General features: G+C 60.1%; 1 protein-coding gene across 4 annotated transcripts in view; it reads left to right on the top strand.

Moving 5' to 3' along the window:
* The window catches only part of SLC6A3 (solute carrier family 6 member 3), a 38,870-nt gene extending 16,474 nt beyond the window's left edge, over positions 1–22,396 (top strand). For 2 of the 4 annotated variants that reach the window (XM_059060615.2, XM_067030768.1), the window contains exons 6-15: positions 218–352; positions 4,553–4,656; positions 6,040–6,164; positions 9,786–9,898; positions 10,990–11,118; positions 11,762–11,861; positions 14,349–14,449; positions 15,579–15,746; positions 16,593–16,664; positions 21,937–22,396. In XM_059060615.2, the coding sequence (XP_058916598.1) occupies positions 218–352; positions 4,553–4,656; positions 6,040–6,164; positions 9,786–9,898; positions 10,990–11,118; positions 11,762–11,861; positions 14,349–14,449; positions 15,579–15,746; positions 16,593–16,664; positions 21,937–21,960 (1,071 nt within the window). In that variant the 3' untranslated portion in view covers positions 21,961–22,396. The remainder of the gene's footprint in view (positions 1–217; positions 353–4,552; positions 4,657–6,039; positions 6,165–9,785; positions 9,899–10,989; positions 11,119–11,761; positions 11,862–14,348; positions 14,450–15,578; positions 15,747–16,592; positions 16,665–21,936) is intronic. The other 2 variants (XM_067030770.1, XM_067030769.1) reach the window with 1 other exon arrangement.
* Positions 22,397–25,149: the final 2,753 nt, after the last annotated feature.

The raw sequence follows: 25,149 nt of genomic DNA, 5'->3' as shown, positions 1-25,149 counted from the left end.
GTCCTATTTTAATCCCTGGGAAGGACAACGTACAGGATAGAAGGTACTGGACAGTCGCGCTCCAGGAGGCGTTTGTTGAGCCGGTGTCCTGTGACTGTCTGGGCCGCCGGGCTTCCCAATCTGAGGCCCCCGCTCTGAGCACACACCGCGAGGGTGACCGTGTGCCCAGCCGTGCCGGCCTGTGGCGGGGCGGCCCGGTGACACTGTGCCCCCCCAGGTGGTGTGGATCACGGCCACCATGCCGTACGTGGTCCTCTTCGCGCTGCTTCTGCGAGGCATCACCCTCCCCGGGGCCGTGGACGGCATCAGGGCGTACCTGAGCGTGGACTTCCGTCGGCTCTGCGAGGCCTCGGTGAGTACGCCCTCCACTCTCAGCCCCGGCCCCTGTGGGCTGCCAGGTGCGTCACGGGCTCTCCGTCCCAGGCAGGAGACCCCAAAGGCTGCGGCTGGGCGGCAATTCTCACTCACCTCGCCGTGTGCTGGGCCCACCCAGCAGAGTCCCTGTCAGGCGAGAAGGGGCCGTGTGGGCACAGCGAGAGCTGAACGGACCAGGATACGGACATTAGGGGGACAGGTCACCTAGGTTTCTGCAGGGAGAGGGCGGGAGTCGGCCGGCCCTCGACCTCTTCGCTGTGGGCCGTGCTCTCCCTTGAGGAACGCTCCCAGTTCCTGGGAGCAGCGCCTGCGGGGCCGCCCGGGCTGTGCCCGACGGCGTTGCCGCCCAGCTGGATCGCAGCCACAAGCTCTGGCCCCGGAGGCGTCCTCGGAGCCGGGCTCAGGCTGCGTGAACTAGGGCCCCCCTCGCGGAGCCAGACCTTGACGGTCAAACACCCCGGCGCCCCGGCATAAAGGCGTGACGTGAGCGCAGCGTGGCCACGACTTAGTCCACAGTCAGGCTGCAGGTGTCTTCAGCAAAGGAAGAAGTAAATCTGGGTTGAAATGAGAAGACAACCTCGTGAAGAGAAGAGGCTCGGCCGGGCAATGGCGGGGCGGCGGGGGCTGGAGAGAGAGAAGCAGCGGCATCCCAGGGAAACAGGCCCCGAAGCAGGTGGCCGTGGGCGGGAGGCGGGGTCAGTGGCAAATCAGGTGGACCAGACTGGAGCAGAGGGAGGGCCCCAGTGGCCCCCCAGGGAGAAGCACGACGGGGAGGGCGGCCTCGGCTGAGGTGTAGGGCCGGGACCTGACGCTGCCGGCTTGTGAGCAGAGGAGGTACCCCCCCGGGGCAGCAGTGGGGAGGAAGGGCGACAGGGGGAGGCAGACGTGGCTCCGACCCCAGGAGCCCTGGGAACGGGGGGAGCTGGCAGGGCGGAGGTCAGGCGCTGAGATGCAGCGAGAGGAAAGCGCCACGGTCTCGGCCCCACGAGCGCACAGGCGAGGGCAGCCGTAGGCGGTGCCGGGCACCAGCCGGGCTGCCCACCTGAGGACCGAGGCTGTGAGGGCAGCACACGGGGCTCCACGGACAGCTAAAGGGAGAGTCCGTCCAGCAGCGGGTCCGGGGCCCCACAGCTGCAGAGCCGCTCCCGGGGAGCTGAGAGGCCAGCAGGGCATCCGTCCTCGGGAAAGCCCGCGGCAGCTGGGGTCGGGGGCAGGAGGAGGTGGCCTTGGGCGTCCAAGGCCAGGTGGGTGTGATCTGGAATTCAAAGAGGAGTGGGACGGCGTCGGGCGGGAAGGACAGGCAGCACAGACAGAGTGCGCAAAACGGACGCCAAGGGTGCGAAGAAAGCAGAGAAAAGTAGGAGCCGGTGGCTGTCACAAGCGAGGTAGATCTGGCAGACGGATGAGACAGATAATAGATTCCAGGCGGACGGACGATGGGTACAGACAGCCAGGCAGTAGACGACGGATGGATGACAGACAGACAGACCTAGGCGGTGGGCGACAGAGACACAACAGGACTGGACCCGACCTGAGTGTCCCTGCCTCTAGCAGTCCCGTCAGCTGGGAGGCAAGGAGCGGAGACCAGGACAGAGCAGGCCCACAGGCAATGGCTCCTGGGAGGCCGCGGTCCCCAGAGGACAGGTCTATGCAGTCCCCAGCTCGGAGGCTGGGGCCGTTCCTGGTCCCTCCGCGGGGTTCTGGCTGACTTTGCACCACCTCCTCCAGGACAGGGCAGGGCCCGGGCCTCACCAGCTTGGCGGCTGTCCTGAGCTGTCCTCCCAGGGCTGCTCCGGGCCCAGGTGCTGCCTGTACGCCCTCCCCCAGGCTCAGGGCAGCCTCCCGCAGAGACCGAGTGGCCCTGGTGCCCTTCCCCTGGGGCTTGGCCGTGGGGGGGGCACGTCCCACAGGCCCGGGGGATGTGGTTGGGGACTGGCCCGGATCGGGGCGCAGGGCCCCAGCACCGTCCCAGGCTCGCCCCGGACCACGCCCTGGGGGTTCAGCCATGGTGGCTCAGTCCAGAGGGGCCGCAGGGAGAGGCCTGGCCAGGTCCTCACTGGTCCGGGCCGGGTGGGAGCGGAGGTTCCACCGAGGGGCCTGCCCAGCAAGCGGATGTGGGCGGGAGTAACTGTCGGCTCCGCCCCTTCTTGTGCCCCTGGCACCGGGGACCCTGCTCTGCTCTGACGTGGAGGCTGCCCTGCATCCTGGGGGCCATTTCTAGGTCCCCACGGGGATGAAGGGGACTCTGCCTTTGGGGTCAGTGTCACTGTCCTCAGCGACGTCCAGGGGCCCAGCCCTCTCAGGCCATCCAGACTCTCAGTCGTTCATCTGCAGCTCTCGTGGAGCTGCTCCGTCGGGCAGGCGGGGTCTGGGCTGGGACAGACAGAGTGCTGTCCGGGAGGGCTCCCTTCCAGCAGGTCAGTTCTGAGAGGCTGCCCAGGCAGGTCCCGGGGCGGACCGTGGCCTGGGTCTGGAGCTGGCTCCTAGGAGCGGCAGTGAGCAAAGGCCTGGACAGATGGCCGGGGGGCGTATCCTATCCTGATGGGTGAGCCGCACGTGCAAAGGCCCTGGGGTGGCCACTGACCGCCGTGAGGACCTGGGGTTGAGAGGAGATAGGAGCCCCCGGCGACCCCAGCTCCTGTCTGCAGCTACGCGCCCAGACAAGCTGGCTGGTGACCAGCACGCGGGGGCCCCTTGGCCCCCCGCCCACCCGGCCACTCTAGGCCTTGAGCTGGGGAACACGCTGTCCCCTGTGCTGGGGTGACCCCAAGACTGGGCGTGCTGCCCGAAGGACCGGGCACCACTGGTCCTGGTGTGTGGGCTCCACGTCCAGCCCCCTCACTCAGCCACACTCAGGCCAGCTGCCCTGTGTCCCCAGCTGGGGAGCTCTGGAGTCACTGCCTGAGGACCCCGGCCCACAGGCCTGCACCACTGGCTGTGGGGACAGCCCCCAGGACCCGCCAGCCTGGCAGGTCTGGCCGGTCCGCCCAGGGTGGGTTTCCACTCTCCTCCTCATCCCTGCCCCAGGCTGTGCCGGGCCAAGGGGGGCCCACATCACCGTCACCAGGTGGTCTCCACATCGCCCCGACCCAAGAGGCTCGTGTCTGACTTTTAAAGTACCTCCTTGGTCCAGTATCGACCGCAGGCCTTCACTTGTCATGTGTGTCGGCGCCTGGCTGTCACCTGCGTCACCCCCAGCAAGCACACGGCGTCAGAGCCACGGTCGGCTCCACAGGCCTCTCTTCGTGTCCCGCCGCGTGCTAACCCTGCACTCACCGTGCACTGAGTCTACACTCACCGTGTGCTCACCGTGTACTCACCGTGTGCTCACCGTGTACTCACCACGTACCCACCACGCACTCACCATGTGCTCACCGTGTACTCACCGTGAGCTCACGTGCGCTCACCCTGCACTCACCGTGTGCTCACCGTGCACTCACCGTGTACTCACCGTGCACTCACCGTGTACTCACCGTGTACTCACCACGTACCCACCACGCACTCACCGTGTACTCACCGTGTACTCACCACGTACCCACCACGCACTCACCGTGTGCTCACCGTGTACTCACCACGTACCCACCACGCACTCACCGTGTGCTCACCGTGTACTCACCACGTACCCACCACGCACTCACCGTGTGCTCACCGTGTGCTCACCGTGTACTCACCGTGAGCTCACGTGTGCTCACCCTGCACTCACCGTGTACTCACCGTGTACTCACCACGTACCCACCACGCACTCACCGTGTGCTCACCGTGTGCTCACCGAGCACTCACTATGTGCTTCCATGGGAAGGACAGAAAGCGGGTGTTGGCGGGCACGTGTCTGGTCGAGGCACACACGTCACACAGCATTTTCATAAATTACTGCCGTTACCAGGATCACGGGCCAGACCAAGCCTCACCAGCTGGAGTAATGGGAAACCGCAGGTCCTGCAACAAGACGCAGCCCCCTGTGTATCAGGCTCTCTCAGGCCAGCAACGGGGAAAGGTTTATTCCCTGAGATGACATTTGCTTGTCGACAGTGATGTCGAGTTTAAGTGGAGCCCCATATGCATCAAAGGTGCGGCCGTCCGTGGGACCACCCCATGACCGCTCCCTGTCCTCGGGCTGGCTGTGCCCCCCGGCAGGGACCTCTCACCGCCGCTCTGTCTGTCTCCCTGCTCCGCGCAGGTCTGGATAGACGCCGCCATCCAGATATGCTTCTCGCTGGGAGTGGGGCTCGGCGTGCTGATTGCCTTCTCCAGTTACAATAAATTCACCAACAACTGCTACAGGTGAGTCCTGGGCTCCTGTAAGAGGGTCTGCAGAGTCGAGTGGGGACACAGCTGATATAGGGGGGCATCGTTGACTTTAGGAAATAATGTGTCCCTGGAGGAAGGGAGGGGAAAATGAGCTGTGCTTGCAGCTCTAAGCCAAATGGCTTGTAAAGTGGAAATGAAGCAGGGAAGCTGTAGGCACAGTGTTGATCGTGGCTTTACGGGAGCACTGAAGCCGTGAAGATGCTGATCACCTCCCTGGGAGGGGGCGTCCCGGACCCCCCCACCCAGACCCCTCCCCCTGCCCGCCTCGTCCGTTCCCCTGCCCCACCCAGCCGGCCTCGTCCTCCCAGCACTCGGGGTCGATCTCCCCCGCAACGTGCCCCCACCCAGCCTGCACCTAGGGATCCTGGGCCCCAGGGGCATCCCAGACTCTGTGCAGAGGCCGCCGGGGACCCGGCACCAGGACAGGCCGGAAAGTGGCTGCACTGTGCGCCCGGGGCTCTGGCCGCATCTCCGCTGGGGCCGCCCAGCCTGGAAGACCTGAGCCACTTGCTGGCCCTGAAATCCTTCTGAACGCAGAGAAAGAATTCCATCCAGGACTGCTTTCTTTGACCTTCATGAGCCCGGCTTTATTCTCTTTCATACCATGAGGATAAACACGCGGTAAAAATACAAAGCGGTGTGCGCAGCAAAACGGCCAGACTGACTACCGCCCAGAGGGCCGCACGAAGGTGGAGTCTGGATGGCAGGGCCACACGGCCCCCGCCTGAGCCCCCCCCACCCGAGCCCACCGGGTCCGAGCACCCCTGCAGACGTCCTTTCACTCGGGCACCAGGAGGGCTGACCCCGCACCCCCTCCTCCCCTGCTCTCTGAATTCTCGGCCGTCAGAGCGGGGTCCACAGGCCCGCAGCACAGCACCCCCAGGAGCGAACGGGAAACACAGCATCCGGGGCCCACCAGCCCCGCCCCGTCAGAACCTTCATCTTAACGAGCTCCCCGGGAGACGTCTCAAAGCGCCGCCTGGCAGCCCCTGTCGAGCAGGGCTAGGGACCCCACCTGGAGCCCCCGTTTTGCTGGTGGGACTCTCTCGCCTTCAGCACTGAAGAGTCTCTTCAGAACTCCCAAGAGTCCCTCGGTCCCCAGGCAAACGTGGACGGGCCGTAGGGCCTGGCCTAGCCAACGTCTGGCCGGAGCCCAGAGCCGCTCGGTGGGGGGGTCCAGGTGGGAGGTCCTGTCACCGGGTGCCAGCCTCTGGGTCTGCGGGAGGGGCTGGCCCCGCGCTCGACTGGGGAAGCGCCCCCGAGCTGCCTGCCCCAGATGCAGTAAATTACGAATAATGACAGGCAATTGCGGCGGCTCCAGGCCGGGTGCTGAGACAGCACGTCTTGTTCCCGCAGAGACGCCATCATCACCACCTCCGTCAACTCGCTGACGAGCTTCTCCTCCGGCTTCGTGGTCTTCTCCTTCCTGGGGTACATGGCCCAGAAGCACAGCGTGCCCATCGGGGACGTGGCCAAGGACGGTGAGTGCCCGGGGCCCGCGGGTCCCCCCCGCCCCGCCCGCTCCCAGGCCCAGGCGGCCCAGTTCTCGACGAGTGCTTTCCCTGCAAACCTAGAGGGAAATGCACGGGCCCCAGAGCCCTTCCCAAGAGCTGCTGATGCGACCGGGAACAGGATCCCGGGTGCAGCGCACCCACGGCCTCCCCGCGGCCCCCGCTCCTGCCCCCTCGGACCGCCGTGCCGCATGCAGAGGCTGGGCCACGTCTGCCCCGTCCCAGCGCTCCTCGCAGAGGCCACGCGGCTGCAGAAGACGGGGGTCTGGTCCCCCTCCCTGGGCGGCCCCCGCCGTTGTTTACACCTGGCCAGGGACGTGCAGTTCAGGCCTCTGAGTTGTTCCACGCGCCTCGGACCTCGGTGTGGTCCGCCAGAAGGAAGCTGGACTGGTTTGGACATAGCAGTTAATCTGTTCTAAGCTTTTCCTCCAAATACCCAGTGGCCATGGCACGTGTAGATGGGATTTGGATAATAGCCGAGGATCCCCTGAAGCCCCTGGACACGGTGACAACGGGGACCCGCGCCCCCAGCCTGCTCGCCCCGCCGACAGGGACGCGGAGTGTCTGCAAACTAGGAAGCCAGCCGAGGGGGAGTGGGCCGGGGAGAGCACGGGCCCGGGTGCCACAGGGACCGGGCTGGGCCCCGCAGGAGAGAGCCCCCGGGGTGCTGGGCGGAAACTCGTGGCTCGGGCAGCCCGAAGCTAGGTCAGTCCAGGAGCCCGAGGCTTCCCGCGACGGCCGCCACCCTCACCGGCCCGCAGGACCGTTCCGGGCGTCAGCCAGCAGGGGCCTCCCCCGAGACCGTCCTGCTCAGGCGTGGGCCCCTCCCTTCCCCTGGGAAGCCCCTCTCCTCCCGGGCGCTGGGGGACTGACCTCCTCCTGGAGCTTCTCACTCTTGAGCGGGAGGGCGGCCTGCAGGGAGGGGCTGAGGGGACAGAGGGCCAACCCCTCCTGCGCCCTGAGCTCTCCGCGGGTCGGCCCCGTCGGCCCATCCACTTCTAGAGAAGTTGAGCGCTGGGAGCCGCACTTTTTTTTTTTTTTTTTTTGAATTTTTGTATTTTATTTTATTTATTTTTTTATACAGCAGGTTCTTATTAGTCATCAGTTTTATGCACATCAGGGTCTACATGTCCATCCCAATCGCCCAATTCATTTCACCGCCATCACCACCACCCCCGCCACTTTCCCCCCTTGGCGTCCATACGTTTGTTCTCTACATCTGTGTCTCAATTTCTTCCCTGCAGTACCATATGTACCATTTTTCTAGATTCCACATATATGCGTTAATATACGGTATTTGTTTTTCTCTTTCTGACTTACTTCACTCTGGATGACAGTCTCTAGATCCATCCACGTCTCTACAAATGACCCGGTTTTGTTCCTTTTCATGGCTGAGTAATATTCCATTGTATGCATGTACCACATCTTCATTATCCATTTGTCTGTTGGTGGGCATTTAGGTTGCTTCCATGTCCTGGCTATTGTAAATAGTGCTGCAGTGAACATTGTGGTGCATGTGTCTTTTTGAATTATGGTTTTCTCTGGGTGTATGCCCAGCAGTGGGATTGCTGGGTCGTATGGTAGTTCTGTTTTTAGTTTTTCAAGGGACCTCCATGCTGTTCTCCATAGTGTCTGTATCAATTTACATTCCCACCAACAGTGCAAGAGGGTTCCCTTTTCTCCACACCCTCTCCAGCATTTGTTGTTTGTAGATTTTCTGATGATGCCCATTCTAATCAGTGTGAGGTGATAACCTCATTGTAGTTTTGATTTGCATTTCTCTAATAATTAGTGATGCTGAGCAGCTTTTCATGTGCTTCTTGGCCATCTGTAGGTCTTCTTTGGAGAAATGTCTATTTAGGTCTTCTGCCCATTTTTGGATTGGGTCGTTTGTTTTTTTCATATTGAGCTGTCTGAGCTGTTTATACATTTTGGAGGTTAATCCTTTGTCCGTTGATTCATTTGCAAATATTTTCTCCCATTCTGCGGGTTGTCTTTTCGTCTTGTTTATGGTTTCCTTTGCTGTGCAAAAGCTTTGAAGTTTCATTAGGTCCCATTTGGAGCCGCACTTTGAAAGCAGGAAACAGAGGTTTGGAGACGGGGCAGACAGACCCCTCCAAGACTGCGGTGGGAAAGCTGGGGGCTGGGGTGAAATCTCAGCAAGTGTTTCCAAATCCATACTCTTTCCTGTAGGAAAAAAAAAATCCAATATAGGCAGGAGAAAGGGGACATAATGCAAATAAATACAGAGCAGTGAAATTTACTCACTGTTGCATTTATGCATTTTCACCGCTCTTTTGCCCTTTATTATGATAAATCGCAATCGTTTGCAAGAACCTCCATTAACCCCTGAAGTAAGCTGAATGTATTCTATGCATTTCCATGACAAGCAAAGTAAATGTCATTTATAGCTCTAATTCTCAAGAAAACAGGGTGAAATGTTAACCCAGGAACAGAAATGAAAGGTGAGGATATTGGCCTTACGTTCAGCCGAGCATATCGTTATCTTCCTGGATGTGTGGCATTTAGACTGTAGAGCTTTTCAAACGAGCCACCCCTTCGTTCCACACCGGAAACCCTGCTCCTTCCTTGGGGTTGGGAATTGCAGAGCACAGGCCTGACACCAGGGCTCCTGAGAGACCCTGGCAGGTGGACCCTGGCTCTGGCCTTTGTCTGATTCTCTAGAAGGATCAGTAAGTGCCCTGTTCCTAACAGCTGGCACCCGGCACAGGCCCCGCCGAGGACGAGGGAACCGGAAAAGTTATGTTACACGTCCGTGATCTAGTATCCGGGAGACCGTGCCGGTGAGCGACATGGCACGTCTTTTTAAGTTACCCACGAAGATGATCAGCTAGCAGCTTCCCGTGGGCATCTGTTTTACTTTGGGATCATTTGCGGCCAAAGTGCCTGAGTCTTGGCTGAGTCCTGAGCCTCTCCGTCCCCACCTCCACCCGGATCCCACCTGCTGGGGGTACGGGAGCAGGTGTGGTCCCCGCACGTGCGCATGCCGACCCGGCAGCCCCGCTCCCAGGAGTGCATCAGAGGGACAGTGAGAGGAGGCGCGTACACGCCGCTCTGCCCGGAGCATACGGAGACGCACTCGCCACTTTGTGGCATCTCTGTAACAGTACGTGGTTTTTAAAGATGGCGCTTAGGGTAATATGTTGGCACAGAGAAATATGTACGGTGCGGGGGCTGCGGGAGCCACGGCGTGCCTGAGCGCGTGGCGGCGGTGCGTGTGCGTCCGCGACAGGCACAGAAAACAAACCGGGAGGCGCCCCGAGTGTTTGGAGGGCTGGAGGGCAGGACCCCTGGAAGCCCCTGCCGCCCCCTTCCCGTGGGCTGTGCCCCCTCCTCTCCCAGGGCCCGCACAGCCCCGGGAGACGGTGGGGGGCCGGAGGGGACAGCACGGGGGCCCTCCCTCCCGTGGATCCAGTTTCCATCCTCCAGAGTCCTGGGCCCTGAATCCCAGGAGGGAGGACGCTCCAAAGAGAGCGGAAGGAGGGCGACGCGCAGCGTGCGTGCCCTCCGGCAGCCTCCGGGTGGGGGCGGGGCGGGGCGGCGGCAGCAACGGCGCGGCTCTGCTTTCAGGGCCGGGGCTGATCTTCATCATCTACCCCGAGGCGCTCGCCACGCTCCCGCTCTCCTCCGTCTGGGCCGTGGTTTTCTTTGTCATGCTGCTCACCCTGGGACTCGACAGCGCCGTGAGTGACCGCGGCGCCCCGCGAGCCCTGCGCCCACCGGTGACCGCCAGCCCTCCCAGGGCCACGCCGGCCCCGGATGCCCCGCGGGTCTCCCAGCCCCCTGCGCCCGCGCAGAGCCACTGCGTGGGAGGCAGGGGCGCACAGCAACCGGCAAGGAGGCTTCGGACCAACCCTCCCCGCTTCTTTCCCCGGGGGGGCGCACAGCAGGCCTCCTGCGAGTCCTAAACACACAGGCACAGGGCCGGGGGCAGCAGGGCAGCGCAGGAAAACGAGGCGACGGGGACACGGGACACACAGGGCCCGGGCAGCCTGACTCACGCCTTCCCTGCCCCTCGGCCGCCAGGAGGGAGGGTGCCCGCGCGGGCTGGGAAGCGGAGGCTCCAGCCCGGCCCTCTGAGCTGTGGCCGCCCTGCGCGCACGTGGGCGCTGGCTCGGGAGGCCGACTTCCTCAGGCTCCTCCTCCGCGTTGCCTGCTGGGGACCGACAGCCGAGACCTCGGGCACCTCGGGCCCCACGTTCATGCGGGCTTCCTGGCAAGCGCAGAGGGCCGCGGACCCCCGCCCTGTGACAGCCGGCCGTGCGCCGTGGCCCTCCGCCTCCGCCTCCCCACCAGCCTTGTCACGTGCCCGCTGGGCGGGCACAGCCCTTGGCGGCGACTCCCACGCCCAGCACTTCCTGGAGGAGGGGCTCCCGACAGAGCAGGGCAGAGAGGCTCCCCGGCTGGCCGGGCCTCCTGGGCGACACCCCGTCACGACAGTCCTGGGAGTCAGGAGGGCTTAATCAGCGAGGACATGGCCAGTGGCCAGGCCAGGTCCTCCCTGGGAGCAAAACTAAGCTGTGCTTGTGGGACGGACACTGGCTTAGAAAGGCCCGGCAGAGCCGAGCCTCTGTGGCGACGCAGGGGACGGTGTTATGAGGGCCACGTGGCACTGCACCCCCCTCTGGCAGATCCTCACCGGAGGACGGGGCATCCACCCCAGGCCCTCCCTCTCCAGTGGCCGTGTCACCAGAGCAGCCCCAGTACAGGGGCCTGGGCGGGGTGCGGCGCGCCGGCCCCGCCCCCAGCGCCCCTCTGCCTGTGTCGGCTGCAGATGGGCGGGATGGAGTCGGTGATCACGGGGCTCATCGACGAGTTCCAGCTGCTGCACAGGCACCGCGAGCTCTTCACCCTTCTCATCGTCCTGGCAACCTTCCTCCTCTCCCTCTTCTGCGTCACCAACGTACGTACCCGCGTAGCTGCGCGCGCCCGCCTGACGGTGTCTCGTTGGCGTTCGGTGCTGGGCACCGGTGGTTCGTGCTGTCAGACCAGACAGAGCCACGGCAGTTCCAAGGGCTGCGCCCCTGCAAACAACCCATGACCTGTACCACGCGGGTGGCTGTGGTCACGCTGGGGGCGGCCTCGAACACACGCAGGGAGCCACGGTCACTCAGAGTCGCCACGGCCTCACGCGGTCCCTGGGTGCCTGAGCGAGCCTTCGCTCTGGAGTGTTTCAGAACCTGGACAGCTCCCTGGGAAGAGCCCTCGGATTTGTGGCGCAGGAGGGTCAGGGAAGGCCTGTCGGGGGCATGCAGGTCCCAGGTGCTGCCCCTCACAGAGGCCCTGCCAGCTTTGGCATTTGCTTGCTTTCATCCTTAATCGTTGGGGAGGAGAGGAGTTTTCGGTTTTCGGAATAGATGGGTCCCTGAGTAGCTGCTCATGGACTGAATTTTAGTGATTCAGGTAACACTCTCTAGGGAGTAAAATAGAAGTCGTCTGTCCGCTGAAACTGCAGGCCAGGTTGACGCTTTGGAAAGAGCACTTCCGTGGGCGAGGCGTGCCGCGCCGGGCACCCCGAGTCCAGCAGGCGCTCCCCCCTCTCCTAGGGTGGCATCTACGTCTTCACGCTGCTGGACCACTTCGCGGCCGGCACGTCCATCCTCTTCGGGGTGCTCATGGAGGTCATCGGGGTGGCCTGGTTCTACGGTAAGGACGGGGCTTTCCTCGGGGGGCTGGTGCACCCCAGCCGCAGAGACCCGGCCCCTGTGCCGTCACTGCGAGCGGCCGGGCCGGCGTCCTCGGGCGTTGTCGCCGTGCTGCTTCCTTTTGGGCAAAGCTGCCCTGCACCGTGGTCAGCACACATCACAGAGGAGGCTTGGCAGCCAGCCGTTCAATGGATCGGTGAAGACAGCCTGGACGGCAGCCCGCAGCCCTTACTGCGGCCAGAGCGCCCGGTGTGGCCACATAATCGTGCCGCTGGATCTTGAGGAGGGAGGATTTGCGAGGACTCTGGGACACTGGCTGGTGCCGGAGGCGAGGTCTCCGCATCTGCTGAGCACAATCGACCGGCACCGAGGTGCCAGGGGAGCAGGCTGAGGGGGCTTCTCTCTGGGGACGTGCCGCCAAGGCCCTCAGCTGACGGGAGGGGTGACGGTGGTGTTCAGAGAGCCGCTGCTCGGCGCCAGGCCAGAACTCCTGACCCTGCGCGGACAGCACGACCTGGACTCCAGACCACCCCCCAACCTGGCCCAGCGCTCATTCATGCATCAGGCCCGGGAGCCCCTCGAGGCCTGGGACCTGCTGGTCAGCAGGCAGCCCCTGGAAGAGGCGCGGCCCAGCCCGCAGCCGTGCTCCCCGGCCCCTCCTGGGGTGTCCACCGTGTTTCCCGGGATGTCCTGCTGTAGGTTTGACAGCTGCAGAAGCTGTGCCCTCCCCAGCCTGCTGCCCGGGCCCACCTTGCTCTCCATTTCTTTCCTGTGACCTGGGGTCACGGTGCCACCCAGCTCTCCTGGCCAGGGATCTCTGGGGGAGTTTGGAGTGAAGGGTCGAGATAACGGGCATACTCCTCTGCACGCGTACGTGCTTCAGCCCAAAGCCAAAGGCCTGTGCTGTTCAAGAACCACAGTTTCGCAGCTGCCCTGGTGTCACAGGAGGGGGTCATGGTCTCTGCCTCGGCCCTGGAGTTATAACCTCAGGAGCAGTCTAGCTTTGAGAGGCTTAACCTGGCAAATGGTTCATATTCCAAGAACACTCTTCCAATTATATTTACTTCTCCACAGAGAAGGGAAATACCAAGCTCTCTGTGCTTTCACTGGCACCTGGAATCAATACGTGTCTGTAGCTTTAAATTATAATTTCTCCACCCCAAAATGAAACCTCAGAGAAAGAGAGCAAGTGCGTCAAGCGTACCCCGCAGCCATGGGCCTGGGGCTGGCGGAGACGGGAGGGAGGCTGGTCCTGCAGGGACCAGGTGCTCCCCAGAGCCTCCGGAGACAGAGGCCACACCGTTTCCTCCAGACGGCAGCTCACACCCAGGACGCGCCCCACTCTCTGAGACCTCTGAGAGGTCTCTCTGAGACCAGGTCCCCGTGGTCTCAGAGAGGACGTCCCGGTGCAGGAGGGGCTGGCCTGCCCTGGACCTGCCTGAGGGCCCCAGGGGCCTGGTGGACACACCCGTCTTTGCTGGCCTTTGGGTTCAGCCTCCTCCGCCCCACTTCTCCAGGGTCCGAGTCCGGGATCTGCTGATGGGGTTGGAGTGTGAAGAGGGGCTTCTGCACGGAGGTGCAGCTCTGCTGCCTCCCCACATGTGCCACGAGTCTCGGCCAACCAGCTGCTGTCACGTGACCAGAGGCCAGGCCAGGCTCAGGGCAAGAGGAATATTCCACCGCGAGGTCTGGAGAGAGCTGCGGCACGTGGAGCTTCTAGAAGTGGCTTTCCTTACAAAAGAATGACCGTTGACGCGGCACGTGGAGCTTCTAGAAGTGGCTTTCCTTACAAAAGAATGACCGTTGACGTAAACGGAACGTCGTTCAGCCTTAAAAAGGACATTCTGACGCAGGCTGCTACAACGCGGATGAGCTTTGAGGACGTTACGCTCAACGACATAAGCCAGTCCCAGAAGGACAGATCCTGTAGGATTCCCATGAGGCCCCTGGAAGAGTCAGGTTCACACAGACAGAAAGTAGGGTGGGGGTGTGGCACGGGCCGGGTGAGGGGATGGGGAGTGAGCGTTTAATGGAGACAGAGTCTCCGCTGGGGAGGATGAGGAAGTTCTGGAGGTGACGGCGGTGGTACTTGCACAACAGTGTGAATGACGTCATGCCACTGAGCTGTGCAAAAACAATGGTTAAAATGGTAAGCTTTATGTTATATATATTTTACCGTGATTTTTGTAAATGAAATAAACGTGATTACAGAGGGGAAGCAGGGACGGCCGTGGGCCTCGGGGAGGAGGACCTGAGATGGGAGGAGGGCGGAGGCCCCGCAGGCCCCTTGGGGTCATCGGTGATCCCAGTGTCGCCACGGGGACATGCACCGGGCCGGGTCAGCAAGACCCCTGGGCGGCTGGGCGGGGCGGCCCGGGCACCAGCGTGCAGCCCAAGCTCCAGGTGGCCCGGGCTTGGGGAGGGCCCGGCGGGGCCCGCGACTCGGGCGGGTGCCGTGCTGACCGCCCACTTGGCCACCCCCCCACAGGCGTGTGGCAGTTCAGCGACGACATCAAACAGATGACCGGGCAGCGGCCCAGCCTCTACTGGCGGCTGTGCTGGAAGTTCATCAGCCCCTGCTTCCTCCTGGTGAGGCCCCTCCTTCCCCGCTCCCCCCACACCCGGTCCAGCAGGGCCCACGCACGCCTGATGCTGGGGGAGGGACTCAGGGGCTCCACGGGTGGGGGTCAGCAGGCCACCGGACTCAGGCAGGAGGGCAGGCTGGCCCCCCAAACCCTCTGGTCTCCTGAAGATCCGCCCCCGACTGGAGCCACTGAGAAGCCACTCACGGGAGGCAGGGCTCCCACCCGATGAAGGCCCGAGCGCGTCCTGCTCGGCCCCCGTGCTCGGAGGGCGTCAGCTGACCTCTGCCCGGAGGCCCGAGGGAGGGCTAGAACCTGGGAAGACAGGCGCCCAGATGCGGGGCCGGACGGGAGCCGCGCAGGTTCTGCGACAGCACGGCCCCCAGGGCTCCCCGGTAGCTGCTCGTCCGGGCCGCGGTCTGCAAGCTCGCGCCTGCGGCCGGGTCCGCCCGCCGCCCGTTGCGATGGAACACGGCCGTGCTGGTTCATCCCCGCACCCACACCACAACCTCAGGGCTGGGTGGCCGTGACCGAGCCCCGACGGCTCGCGAGGCTGGGACTGCCCACCCTGTCTGGTGGCCCCAGGCAGCCGTCCAGCGGCCGTCCAGCTCTGAGTGCAGAGGCCAGGCCAGTGAGCACCTCGTGACTCCGGCCCTCTTCCTGCCCAGCCAGCCCAGTGGTGTCCAGGGACCAGGCAGGGCCCTCGGGCAGCACTGCCTCCACCCCGAGGGCCAGTGAGAGAGGAGGTGGAGTCGGGGTGAGGCTCCCAGTTCAAGCCCCAAGCTCCCTGAGCTGCTCCAAACCTGCGGGGGCTGCTGGTCACCCCCAGCTACCCAGCAGCCTGGGGCATGTGACCTCCAGACCAGCCCCGTGTCTTGCTTCTCCCCGTGTGGCAACCTGTGAGGCTTCCAAGAGACAGTGAGAGAATCCCCGCCCATCAGACTTAAGAATTGGAGGGGTGTGCACCCCCGAAGCACCCCTGCCCCGTCCTGCGGCAGCCCCAGTCTGCAGAGCGCACACAGACGCCCGCTGCCCGGCTTCACGGCCTGGTCCCGTCGTGCGGGGGACCCTCCGCCAGAGCCGCCCGCTTGGTACCCCCGCCCCAGCTGGCCCTGACCCCCGTCCCTCGGTTTCAGTTTGTGGTCGTGGTCAGCATCGCAACCTTCAGGCCCCCGCACTACGGAGCCTACATCTTCCCCGAGTGGGCCAACGCGCTGGGCTGGGCCATCGCCGCATCCTCCATGTCCGTGGTCCCCGTCTACGCTGCCTACAAGTTCTGCAGCCTGCCCGGCTCCTCGAGGGAGGTGTGTATCTGGACGGGTCTCCCTCACCTGCCCTTCCCCCCCGCCCGATTGTGAGGCCACCAACAAGGTCAGGCGGCTGTCCCTGTCCCAGGCCGGCTCCCGCCTGCTCATCTCTGCCCTGCAGGAGGGGCTGGAGGGGCCAGTGATCATGCCAGAGACACATGGGCTGGTGTGGGGGTGGGCTGTGCCTGTGCGTGCGTGCGTGTGTGTGCCTGTGTGTGTGTGTGTTCCTGTGTGTGTGTGTGCGCGCGCCGGTCTTTGTGTGTGTGTGTGTGCGCGCCTGTGTGTGCCTGTCTTGCTGTGTGTGTGTCCTCACGTGGGCACATACACGTGCGTACTTGCCTGTGTGTGTCTCTGTGTGTGTGCACACATGCTCTACAGCGTGCAGTGCAGGTGGAAGGGCAGTGCTCTGAGGCTGGGGGTGGAAGCAGGGGGCCCGCCCTCTCCTGGGACCGAGTCCACCTGGGGCCGAGCAGGGCCGGCGGGATCCCCAGGCGGGCACCCTCGTGTGGGCCGGGGGTGGCTCTGGGCCTCGCAGTCGGTCGGGCATGCTTCTGCGTCACCTATGAAGGAGGGGGTGGGTGGGCTGGGCACGGAGGTCCCTCCACCTCACATTTTGGTGCCAGGATTCCTGGAAGAGACAGAGGATACCTTTGCTCAGGGCCCACCGCGAGCTTGACGTGGAGATGAACCTCCTCCCGTAGTGGCTACTTCGAGTTGGGCTGGACTTGGCTCCAGGGTCTAAGGAGGCCCAAGCCATCAGCTCCCACACCGACAGCAGTTGGCCAGGGCCCATTCACCCCGCTGAGGCTGGGCCGGCGCCCACAGTTGTTCCTTCTCTTCTAGAAACTGGCCTACGCCATCACGCCCGAGAGGGAGGCCGAGCGGGTGGACCGAGGGGAGGTGCGCCAGTTCACGGTGAGTGCCACTCTCCCCCTGCCGGCTGGGGCCGGAGGTGACCTGGGTGGGTGCTCTCCCTCCTCCAGCCCCAGAGCGAGGCGCTCGGTCAGGACGCCAGCATCAGCTGTGAGTGCTGCACCGCCAAGTCCTTCCGGGACGTGGACGCTCTGACTCAAAAGCTGCGTAAGGGGCATGATTTTAGGCGGGGTGGGGGTGGGGGCCTGTTGGGACAGAGAACTTCCCCTTATGCAGTTTGAAGGGTCGCGACTTGGTGCAGGATGCTCTGTTTGTGCTTTGCTTTCTGTCGCGTTCATTTCAGCTCTGTCATTATTTCTCCCTTCTACTTTCACTGGTCTACTCTGTCATACATTTACTAACTTCTTAATTTCAGCCTTTCTTCTTTTCTAACATAAGCACTCAAGGCTAAGAATTTCCCTCAAAATACCCTGTTGGCTGTGTTCTACAACTTGTTTTTTTTTTCTTATAATTAGAAATTTTTGTTAGCATATTTATTGGAGTATAATTGCTTTACAAAAATGTTGTGTTAGCTTCTGCTGTATAACAAAGTGAATCAGCTATATGTCACAACTTTTAACATAGCATTTTGTGTATCATTTAGTTCTAAGCATATTTTAATTTTCATTGTGACTTCTTCCACCCATGAATGCTTAGAAGTCTGCCTTTAAATTCCCAAGTATATGGAGATGTTTCATTTATCTTTTTGTTATGGATTTCTAAATTAATTGCATTGTGTTCAGACACCTTTTTACTCATTCTCTGGAGTGTATTGATACTCCTTTATGGCCAAGTACCTAGTCAAATTTTATAAATGCTACATGTATCTTTAGATGAGATGTATTCTCCAACTGTTGATATGCAATTCTCCTTCTGTCCATTAGATTGGGCTTGTAACTGTGTTGTTCAAGTCTTTTACAATTTTGCCCATTGTAGCTCTGTGTAACCATCAGTAATCAGTAGATATTTATGGGATATCTGACCTTGAAAGCGTATTTGTCCAATTTTCCCTTGTACTTCTACTGGATTTTGCCTTATCTATTCTGAGCCTGTTTTCTGGGACAGGTATGGGTTCAGAATGATCACATCTACTTGGCCGATCCTTGCTCCCTTGCTGTGTGTTTGCTCTTAAAGTCCTTCTTGTCTGAGGTGACTACAGCTGCACTAGGTTTCTTTTGAGTTTACCTGAAATGTCTTTTGTGATCTTTTAACTTCCAACTTTGCAGTCATCTTAACATTTAGGTGTCTTTGCGAACCTCAAATACACTGGAATGCTTTAATCAACTGGGCAGATTAATCCATTTATATTTGTTGTGATTATTGGTACAGTTGGGCTTCATTCTGCTATTTTTTAACCCTGTTCCATTTTTTAATGTTTATTTTTCCACCTTATTTTTGCCTTTTATGATTGATTTTTTTGGTCTTTTTTTTTTCTTGTTCTACTCTTTCCTCTCTGTTTGGAATTTGTAACTTTATTGTATTCATTTTATAGTTGTTTTTGAAATTGTACCGTGCATATTTCACTTTAAGTATAAAGTTAAACATTGTCTGAACCCCCGTCCTGAATATCACAAGGACTTAAATTTTCCTCCTACAGATTAATAAGCTATTATTGTCCAATATTCCATTTATGTCATTTTTGACCCACAAGTTAGTCACTATTATTATTGTTGTTATTTTGTCCAGAAACTTCCCTGGACAAGTGTGCATGTCCAGTGTTTATTTGATCACTCTACTTTTTGGCATATATGTCTTTCCTTTGAGGACCATCTTCTTGCCTTTCAAAGAAGCATCCTTCAGACATTCCTTTAAGGGGGTGTCTTAATAAACTTCCTCACTGTCGTGTGTCTGTGAATGTCTTTGCTTTGCCCTTATTTATGACAGAGTTTCCACAGGCATGTGACTCTAGATCAAGTTATGGTCTTTCAGCATTTTGAAGATGTCGGTTCTCCACCTGCAGCCCTGCAGTCCTGCTGAGACATGTGGCCCCATGGGGCGGGGTCCCCGGACCCGTTCCAGCTTCCTTTGCATTTGGTGCTGCAGTTTCCCTGTGATGTGTCTGGGCCTAGGTTTCTTTTATTTATATTATTGCAAAGCTATTATAAGTCATTTTATTTACTTATTCCTCCTTGCATCTCTTGTGTGCCCAGGGTCTGTGAATTCATATGTTTTGTGAGTTCTGGGAATTTTGCAGCCCTGCTTAGATCTTGCCCCTTGCCTCTCTGCTTCTATCCTGGGCTCTGCTATATGAGGCTTCCCTGGCTCCTCCGGGTCTCATACTCTTTCAGGTGTCTTTTTAGGTTTTGTGTCCAGGTGCACCATTGTACATTAGTCCAGCCGTGGCAGTTTTTCGTTTATTTAACCACATAACAGAATAAACCCTTGTGAACAACCATACAAAACTCCACCTTGACAGTAACTCACATCTACCTCCGTGTCTGCCGCCCTCCTGCCCCTGAAGTCAACCCCGTCTCGATCTAGCTGAGTATTTCCCATGCATTTTCTGCTGCACAGTTTTGTTGCATCTGTAGGTACCGCTATATTCCTGAAAAGTAGACTGTTCGGTGTCGGTTGTTTTTAAATTTATTGGAAGGGCATCACGCTGACTGGGTCTTTGGGTCCGTTGCACCACTGTGCGCGGTTGCAGCACCGTACTTCACGCTTCTCATACCCACGTCCCCTGAGCCTCTTGGAACTGTGGGTTTATATTATTTTTCAGTGTATTTGGAAATTTGGGGCTATCATTTCTTCCATTTTTTTCTGTCCCACCCCCTTCATGGGCTCCAGTTACACATATTTTAGGCCACGTTAATTCTCTTCCCTCTGTGTGTTTTATTTTGCGTGCTTTCTGTGGCTTCTGTTTAGTCCCCTAATTTTTTTCCTCTGCAAAGTCTAATCTGCTAATAATCCCACCCAGCACACCTGTCATTTCACACGTTGTAGTTTTCACCTCTAGAAGTTCACGCTGGGTCGTTTTATGTCCTACATGCCTCTACTTACCTTCTTTGGACATATGGACGGCAGTTATCATCACTGTGTCATCCCCTCCTCTGCCAGTGTCAACATCTGTGTCTGTTCCGGGTCAGTGTCAGTTGACTTTTCTCATAAGGGGTTGAATTTTTCTGCTGCTTCACACATCTGGTCATTTTTAATCGGATTCTGGATGTCGTGAGTTTTACCTTGTTAGAGGCTGGAGATACTTGTGTTCCTTTACATATTCTTGAGCTCTGTTCTGGGTCGTCTTTAAGTTACTCGGAGACAGTCTGATCTTTGGGGGACTTGGTTTGTAAGACTTGTTAGGTGGGACCAGAGCGGCGTTTAGTGGGGGGCGGATTCCAATGCTGGTGCAAGAGCTGGGTGAACGCTCTACCCGGCACCCCGAGATCCGGGAGATGCCCGAGCCTGGCTGCGGGGCGGGCACAGCCCCCGCCCTGTGAGTTTCAGAGGCATCTCCCGAATCCTGCCGGGAGGGTGTCTCCGGCCTCGAGTGCCCTGAAATGCTCAGCTGAGCCTCGGGTCCCTGTGCACGGGCCCGGGGCTCTCAGTGCCGCCCGCGGCCCTCTGCAGCTCCATCCTGTGAACTCCAGCCGCCTTGGGCTCCCCAGCGCTCACCCCACCTCATCAGGCCAGGGGTTCGCCGCCCCACCTGGGCGTCCCCTCCCCCGCTGGGGCCTAGAAAGCCCCCCGAGGCCGCAGTGGGGCAGTTGGACAGACCCCCCTGCTTTTGTCTCCCTCGGGGAGTCTGTCCTTAGTCGTCTGGCGTCCTGTGTCTGAAAACCCATTATTATATATATTTTGTTCATTTTAAGCCGTGTCAGACGGTAGAATATATTCGGTCCCCATTACTCCATCTGGACCAGAAATATCTTTTTTTTTCTTCTTGGCTGAGCTGCACATCTTGCGGGTTCTTAGTTCCCCGAGCAGGCGGTGAAAGCGCCGAGTCCTAACCACTGGACCGCCAGGGAATTCCCTGGACCAGAAGTACCTTTGTCTGTAGCTGTGGCCGTTCGCTTTGACGCTGCACGTGGAAGTGTCACGTGTGCGGTTATGGGAAAGCGTCTCCGTCGCGTACCCCCTTCGCTGGCAGCTGCACTGTCCACTCTTCTCTGGAAGCGGCAGTTGGCCTTGTGGACTGTGCAGCACTGCCAGCGGCACCTGCCGCCGCTTAAACCATCTCTTACGCAGCTGCCCGGTAGCGTGAGGAGCGCGGCCTCCCTGGTCCGCACGGGTCTGAACTGGAGTTTCTGGTTCATGTCCGCCCGCTCGCGGACGCCGCTGCCCGCTTTTCTGCTCCCCTGGTTGCAGCTTCAGGGCTCGATCTCCACCTGCGGGGGCTCTGAGAGGCCTCGTAAGCGCACCTTCCTCTGAGAAGGTCGCCTGCGGCTCATCTGTGGCCAGGACCGAGGGCCACTTCACCCCCGGGGTCGGGTCTCAGCTGGGGTCCCAGGTGTGGCCCCCCGGCCTCGGCACTGGTCTGAAGTCACCACGGAGGGGGCGTCCCTGGTCGAGCCCTGCCCTCTGGCTGCCCTCTGGCTGCTGTGTGGGTGTGTCCTAAGCAGCTTCTCCCCGACGGTGACGGTGACGGTGACGGAGGGCCCTGCGGTGAGACCAGAGGCAGCACCTTCCTACCCCGGTGTGGCTGTGTCAGAATCAAGCCCTGCCCGTCTTTGTCTGGAAGTGTTTACAAAACACGGTTCTTGCCGTTTGGTGCGATCCAATGGCCCGTGCTCAAAAATAGGCCGAACTGACAGCCGGGTCATAACAGGCGATGACATCTGGGGACAACTGAATAGGGCCCTTGTGCATCTCACCCCTCCCCGAGCGGCGAACGAGGCCTCACGCCCCACCCGCAGGGTCACGCAAGGCAGACAGCCCCGCGGGCTGCAGGGTTCCCCTGGGTCGGGATCAGAGGCCACGGGGGGCCAGCGGCATCGCAGGTCACGTGCGAGCCAGTGGGCGGGCGCCCTGGGCCAGCCCAGGCGCGCTGGCGTCCGGCGTCTGTCCAGCAGCTGATGTCACGCGGGCCAGGGCTGGCAGAGGCTGCCGGTCCACGCTCCAGCCCCTCGAGGCCACTGTGGCCGCCGACGTGTCTTTGTGAAGCGATGACTTGTCTCCGTAGAGTTAAAAAGGGCGTCGGGTGTGTGGCGCCCCAGGAGCGGCGCCGGCCCCCCGGGGTCTCCCAGCTACGAGCCGGGCTGCCGGCCCAGGAGCTGCTTTTATCCACGGAGCTCCTCCCTTCACGTCCACGACTGAATAAGCCCCGTTCTCTTTCCAGCTCCGCCACTGGCTCGTGGTGTAGAGTGGAGCCGAGGAGAGAGGCCCACAGGGCGCCGCCCACGGCAGGACAGAGGCAACGAAGAGGGCAACTCCGAGCCTTGAGAGCAAGGAGGGCCGCTCCCACTCCGTCCCTTCTGCTTCGCTGGACACACCGAAGTCCTTCCCTCTGACTGCTCTCACGCCCTGCGCCACAGGGAGGCACCCTCTGTCCGCTGTGTAACTGACCTAGTCTGTGCCCGTCCCGCAGGTAGAAACGTCCGAGTCGTGTTCTGTGCGCTAGAGCTGCTCCCTTTCCCCCGGGCCCGCCCCAGGGCCCCCCGGAGCCCACAGCTTGCTGTCAGCCACGTGTGGAGGGGAAATACGATAATTACAGATTACGGAGTCTCTGCTGAGAATCCCAGCGCTCACGATAGCTTCTTGGATCCTTTGTTTTGCTCGTATTAAAATGCCAAGTGCCACATTTTGCCTAGTTGTGCAGCGGTGAAATGGCGTAAGCCATACAGAAGGTGACAAAGTGGGACCACGTGTCCCCATGTCACAGAGGTCTGCTCGGAGCCCACGGAGGGCCAGGGCCCGGGTGTGAGATGGGGGTACTGTTTCTTTCCTCGTCGCTACAAGAAAACTCCATAAAATCCATGTGGGCTGCCACCACTCCTGCCCGACGTGTGCCCCCAGCCACGGAGAAAGTGAGCTCGCCACGAGCAGGCGTGAGTCCCCCGTGGCGGCCCCGACCACGCAGAGCCCCCGAGGTGGCGGCCTGGAGCCCCGCAGTCTTGGGAGGGAGACCCCGCTGGAATTTTCTCTGAGGCACGTGTCACGTCAGGAACGGCACTCGTTTCCATAGGGAACGGCTTTTAGAATCCCTTTGACAGGGGAATCAAAGCCAGTTCTCAGAAGGCAGGGCTGCTTTCTGAAATCTGTTCGCTGACGTTCCTGTGGTCCTTGGCGAGGATGCTGGACCCTCAGCTGAGAAATGTTCTCAGCGCGGCCGTCCTGGAGGGAGCACGGCCGCGGTGCAGGGCCGTGCCGCCGGGCCGCAGGAGAGGCACTGCCAGACAGGCCCACGGAGGCTTCTTGGCCATGCCTGCGAAGGGACCTCGGCCCAGGCCCGTGGAGCCAGCTTGCGCACCGGAGCTCGAGAGGAATCGGGCCCACCCCGTGCTGCCCAGGAGTGCTGAGCGCTCGTGGAGAAAACCCACGTGGTCCACGTCCATCTGTCTCACAGTGGCCTCTCGTGTGGTCGTCACCACCAATAAAAGAAACCCACGGGCAGACGGCCATGGCTTCCTGCTCGATGCCGGTTTGTGCAGGAGGTTGCCTTGGGCCCCCACCTCCCCCTCCCTTGAGAACCTGCCTTCACTCACCTCTCCCTGGCCAAGAACAAGCACAGCCCCTGGGCCTCCCAGGTCCAGTGGGCTTAATAACCCAGAGCCACCCCAGGCCCCCCGCTGGCTGTGCGCCGTCCCCTCCTGCCCCCCGTCGGCCCCACCTCTCTCAAGCCCTCACCTGCCCGGTCAGCTCCCCTGCAGTCTCCCCAGGGGTCCAGACTCCAGCCATGTGGTCTGACCACTGCTACTGCCTAGCCCGAGAGCCTCTTCCGGGGAGATAACACCAGAGTCCTGAGTGGCTCCCTGCCTTTGGTCCCTGAGGATCTCTTGTCCACTCTGGCCAAAGAGGTCCTTCTAGACACCAGTCAGCTCTGGCCGCAGCCCAGAGGAGAGCTCTGCGGTTTATCAGTAAGCTTGGAAGCCACCCCTCTGGGAGTCTTCTCTGACCCCCGCTTCTGGGTCCTGCCCCTGTTCAGTGCTCCTTGACCGCCCACTCTCCCCAGGCCTGCCCAGCCGGTGTCCCATGGAATGGAGCGTGCTCACTGTCTCCCCGGTTTGAGCAGGAGCTCCCCTGGGAGCAGGGGCTGAGCTGGTCTCATTCGCTTCTGCCATTGTCTTAAATGGACCTGGAACACAGTAGACAGTGGCACTCAATTTATATTTGCAGATGAATGAGTTAATGGATGGGTATTTCGGTGGATGATGGGTAGGTGGATGGATAGATGGGTGGTTGGTGGATGGGTGGATTGATGGATGGATAGAAGGAGGAAATGGAGAAAGGAGCGAGGGAAGAGGCGTAGAAAATGGACGGATGGATGTGTAGACAATGAATGGACAGATGATGGAGGGATGGATGGATGGAGGGAGCAAGTGATGAGCGAGTGCTTAGACTGATAGATGGATGATGAATGTATAAGTGGAGGAATGGTGGACGGATGGATGGACGGATGGGTGGATAGATAGATGGTGTGTACTTGGGTGGAGGGGCAGGTAGGTGGATAGGTGGAAACACAGATGGTGGAAGGTCCTGTATTCCGTCTAAAAGTCTATCATATTCTGGTCCAGTCCCACACACCCCAGTGGGGCTATAGCCATCTGAACGCTGTGTTTAGCGTCTGTTCTCCAAGGGGAGGTCAGGTTCTTTAATACAGGGGAAACGTGTCCATTTTGAAACACCTGAAGAAGAGTTTTCTCTCCACACTAACCTGGCGCAGAAGCCAGCTCCCTGGGCAGGAAGAGGCTGCCTGTGCCCTAATTCTGTCGATGGGAGGCCTCGGTCCCTCTATCCACACTGCACTTTGCCATCAGATTGACACTCTTCACCCAGTGACTTTTAGACACAAAATCTGGGTGTTAAAGCCCAGAAAAGCCGTGTGATTTTTCCTTTGAGAGAAGCATTTTAATAAAGGTTTGGCAACAGTGAAATAGGTGCTTTGAAGGGTAAACGGATTCCTCCGTAGTTGGCTTTCTTTGGTTTTGCTCCACAACTTCTCCCTTAATCTCTATAGATGCACCTGGCCAGCATCTTTACCTGTCTCCTGGTCACCGACAGCAGGAAAAGGTCACTTTTTTTGAGACACTTAATTAGCAAGTCCTGTGTTCCGTGGTGCCACGCCCTGACCTCGGGGGACCTTCCCGCTCCCCTCGTCCCCCCAAGGACCGCCAGGGCCCCAACGCCACTGACGGAGCCTCCTAGCAGCTCGGGGGCCTGCAAACCAACCTCCCACTGAGCACAGAAGGCCCACCCAGAGCCAGGAAAACAAAACCAAAGACGATAGTCCACCGCCCCAGCCCCTGGCCTTAGGTAATGGTGCCCCAGGTGATTCCGGACACCTGGTGGTGGCCACCAGGCACTGGGCCACGGCAGACAGTTTTTGGTGCCA

Source organism: Kogia breviceps, chromosome 4, assembly GCF_026419965.1.
Source record: "Kogia breviceps isolate mKogBre1 chromosome 4, mKogBre1 haplotype 1, whole genome shotgun sequence".
Lineage (NCBI taxonomy): Eukaryota > Metazoa > Chordata > Mammalia > Artiodactyla > Physeteridae > Kogia > Kogia breviceps.
The sequence above is the reverse complement of the archived record's forward strand: the minus strand, read 5'-3'. Positions and strand labels throughout refer to the sequence as shown.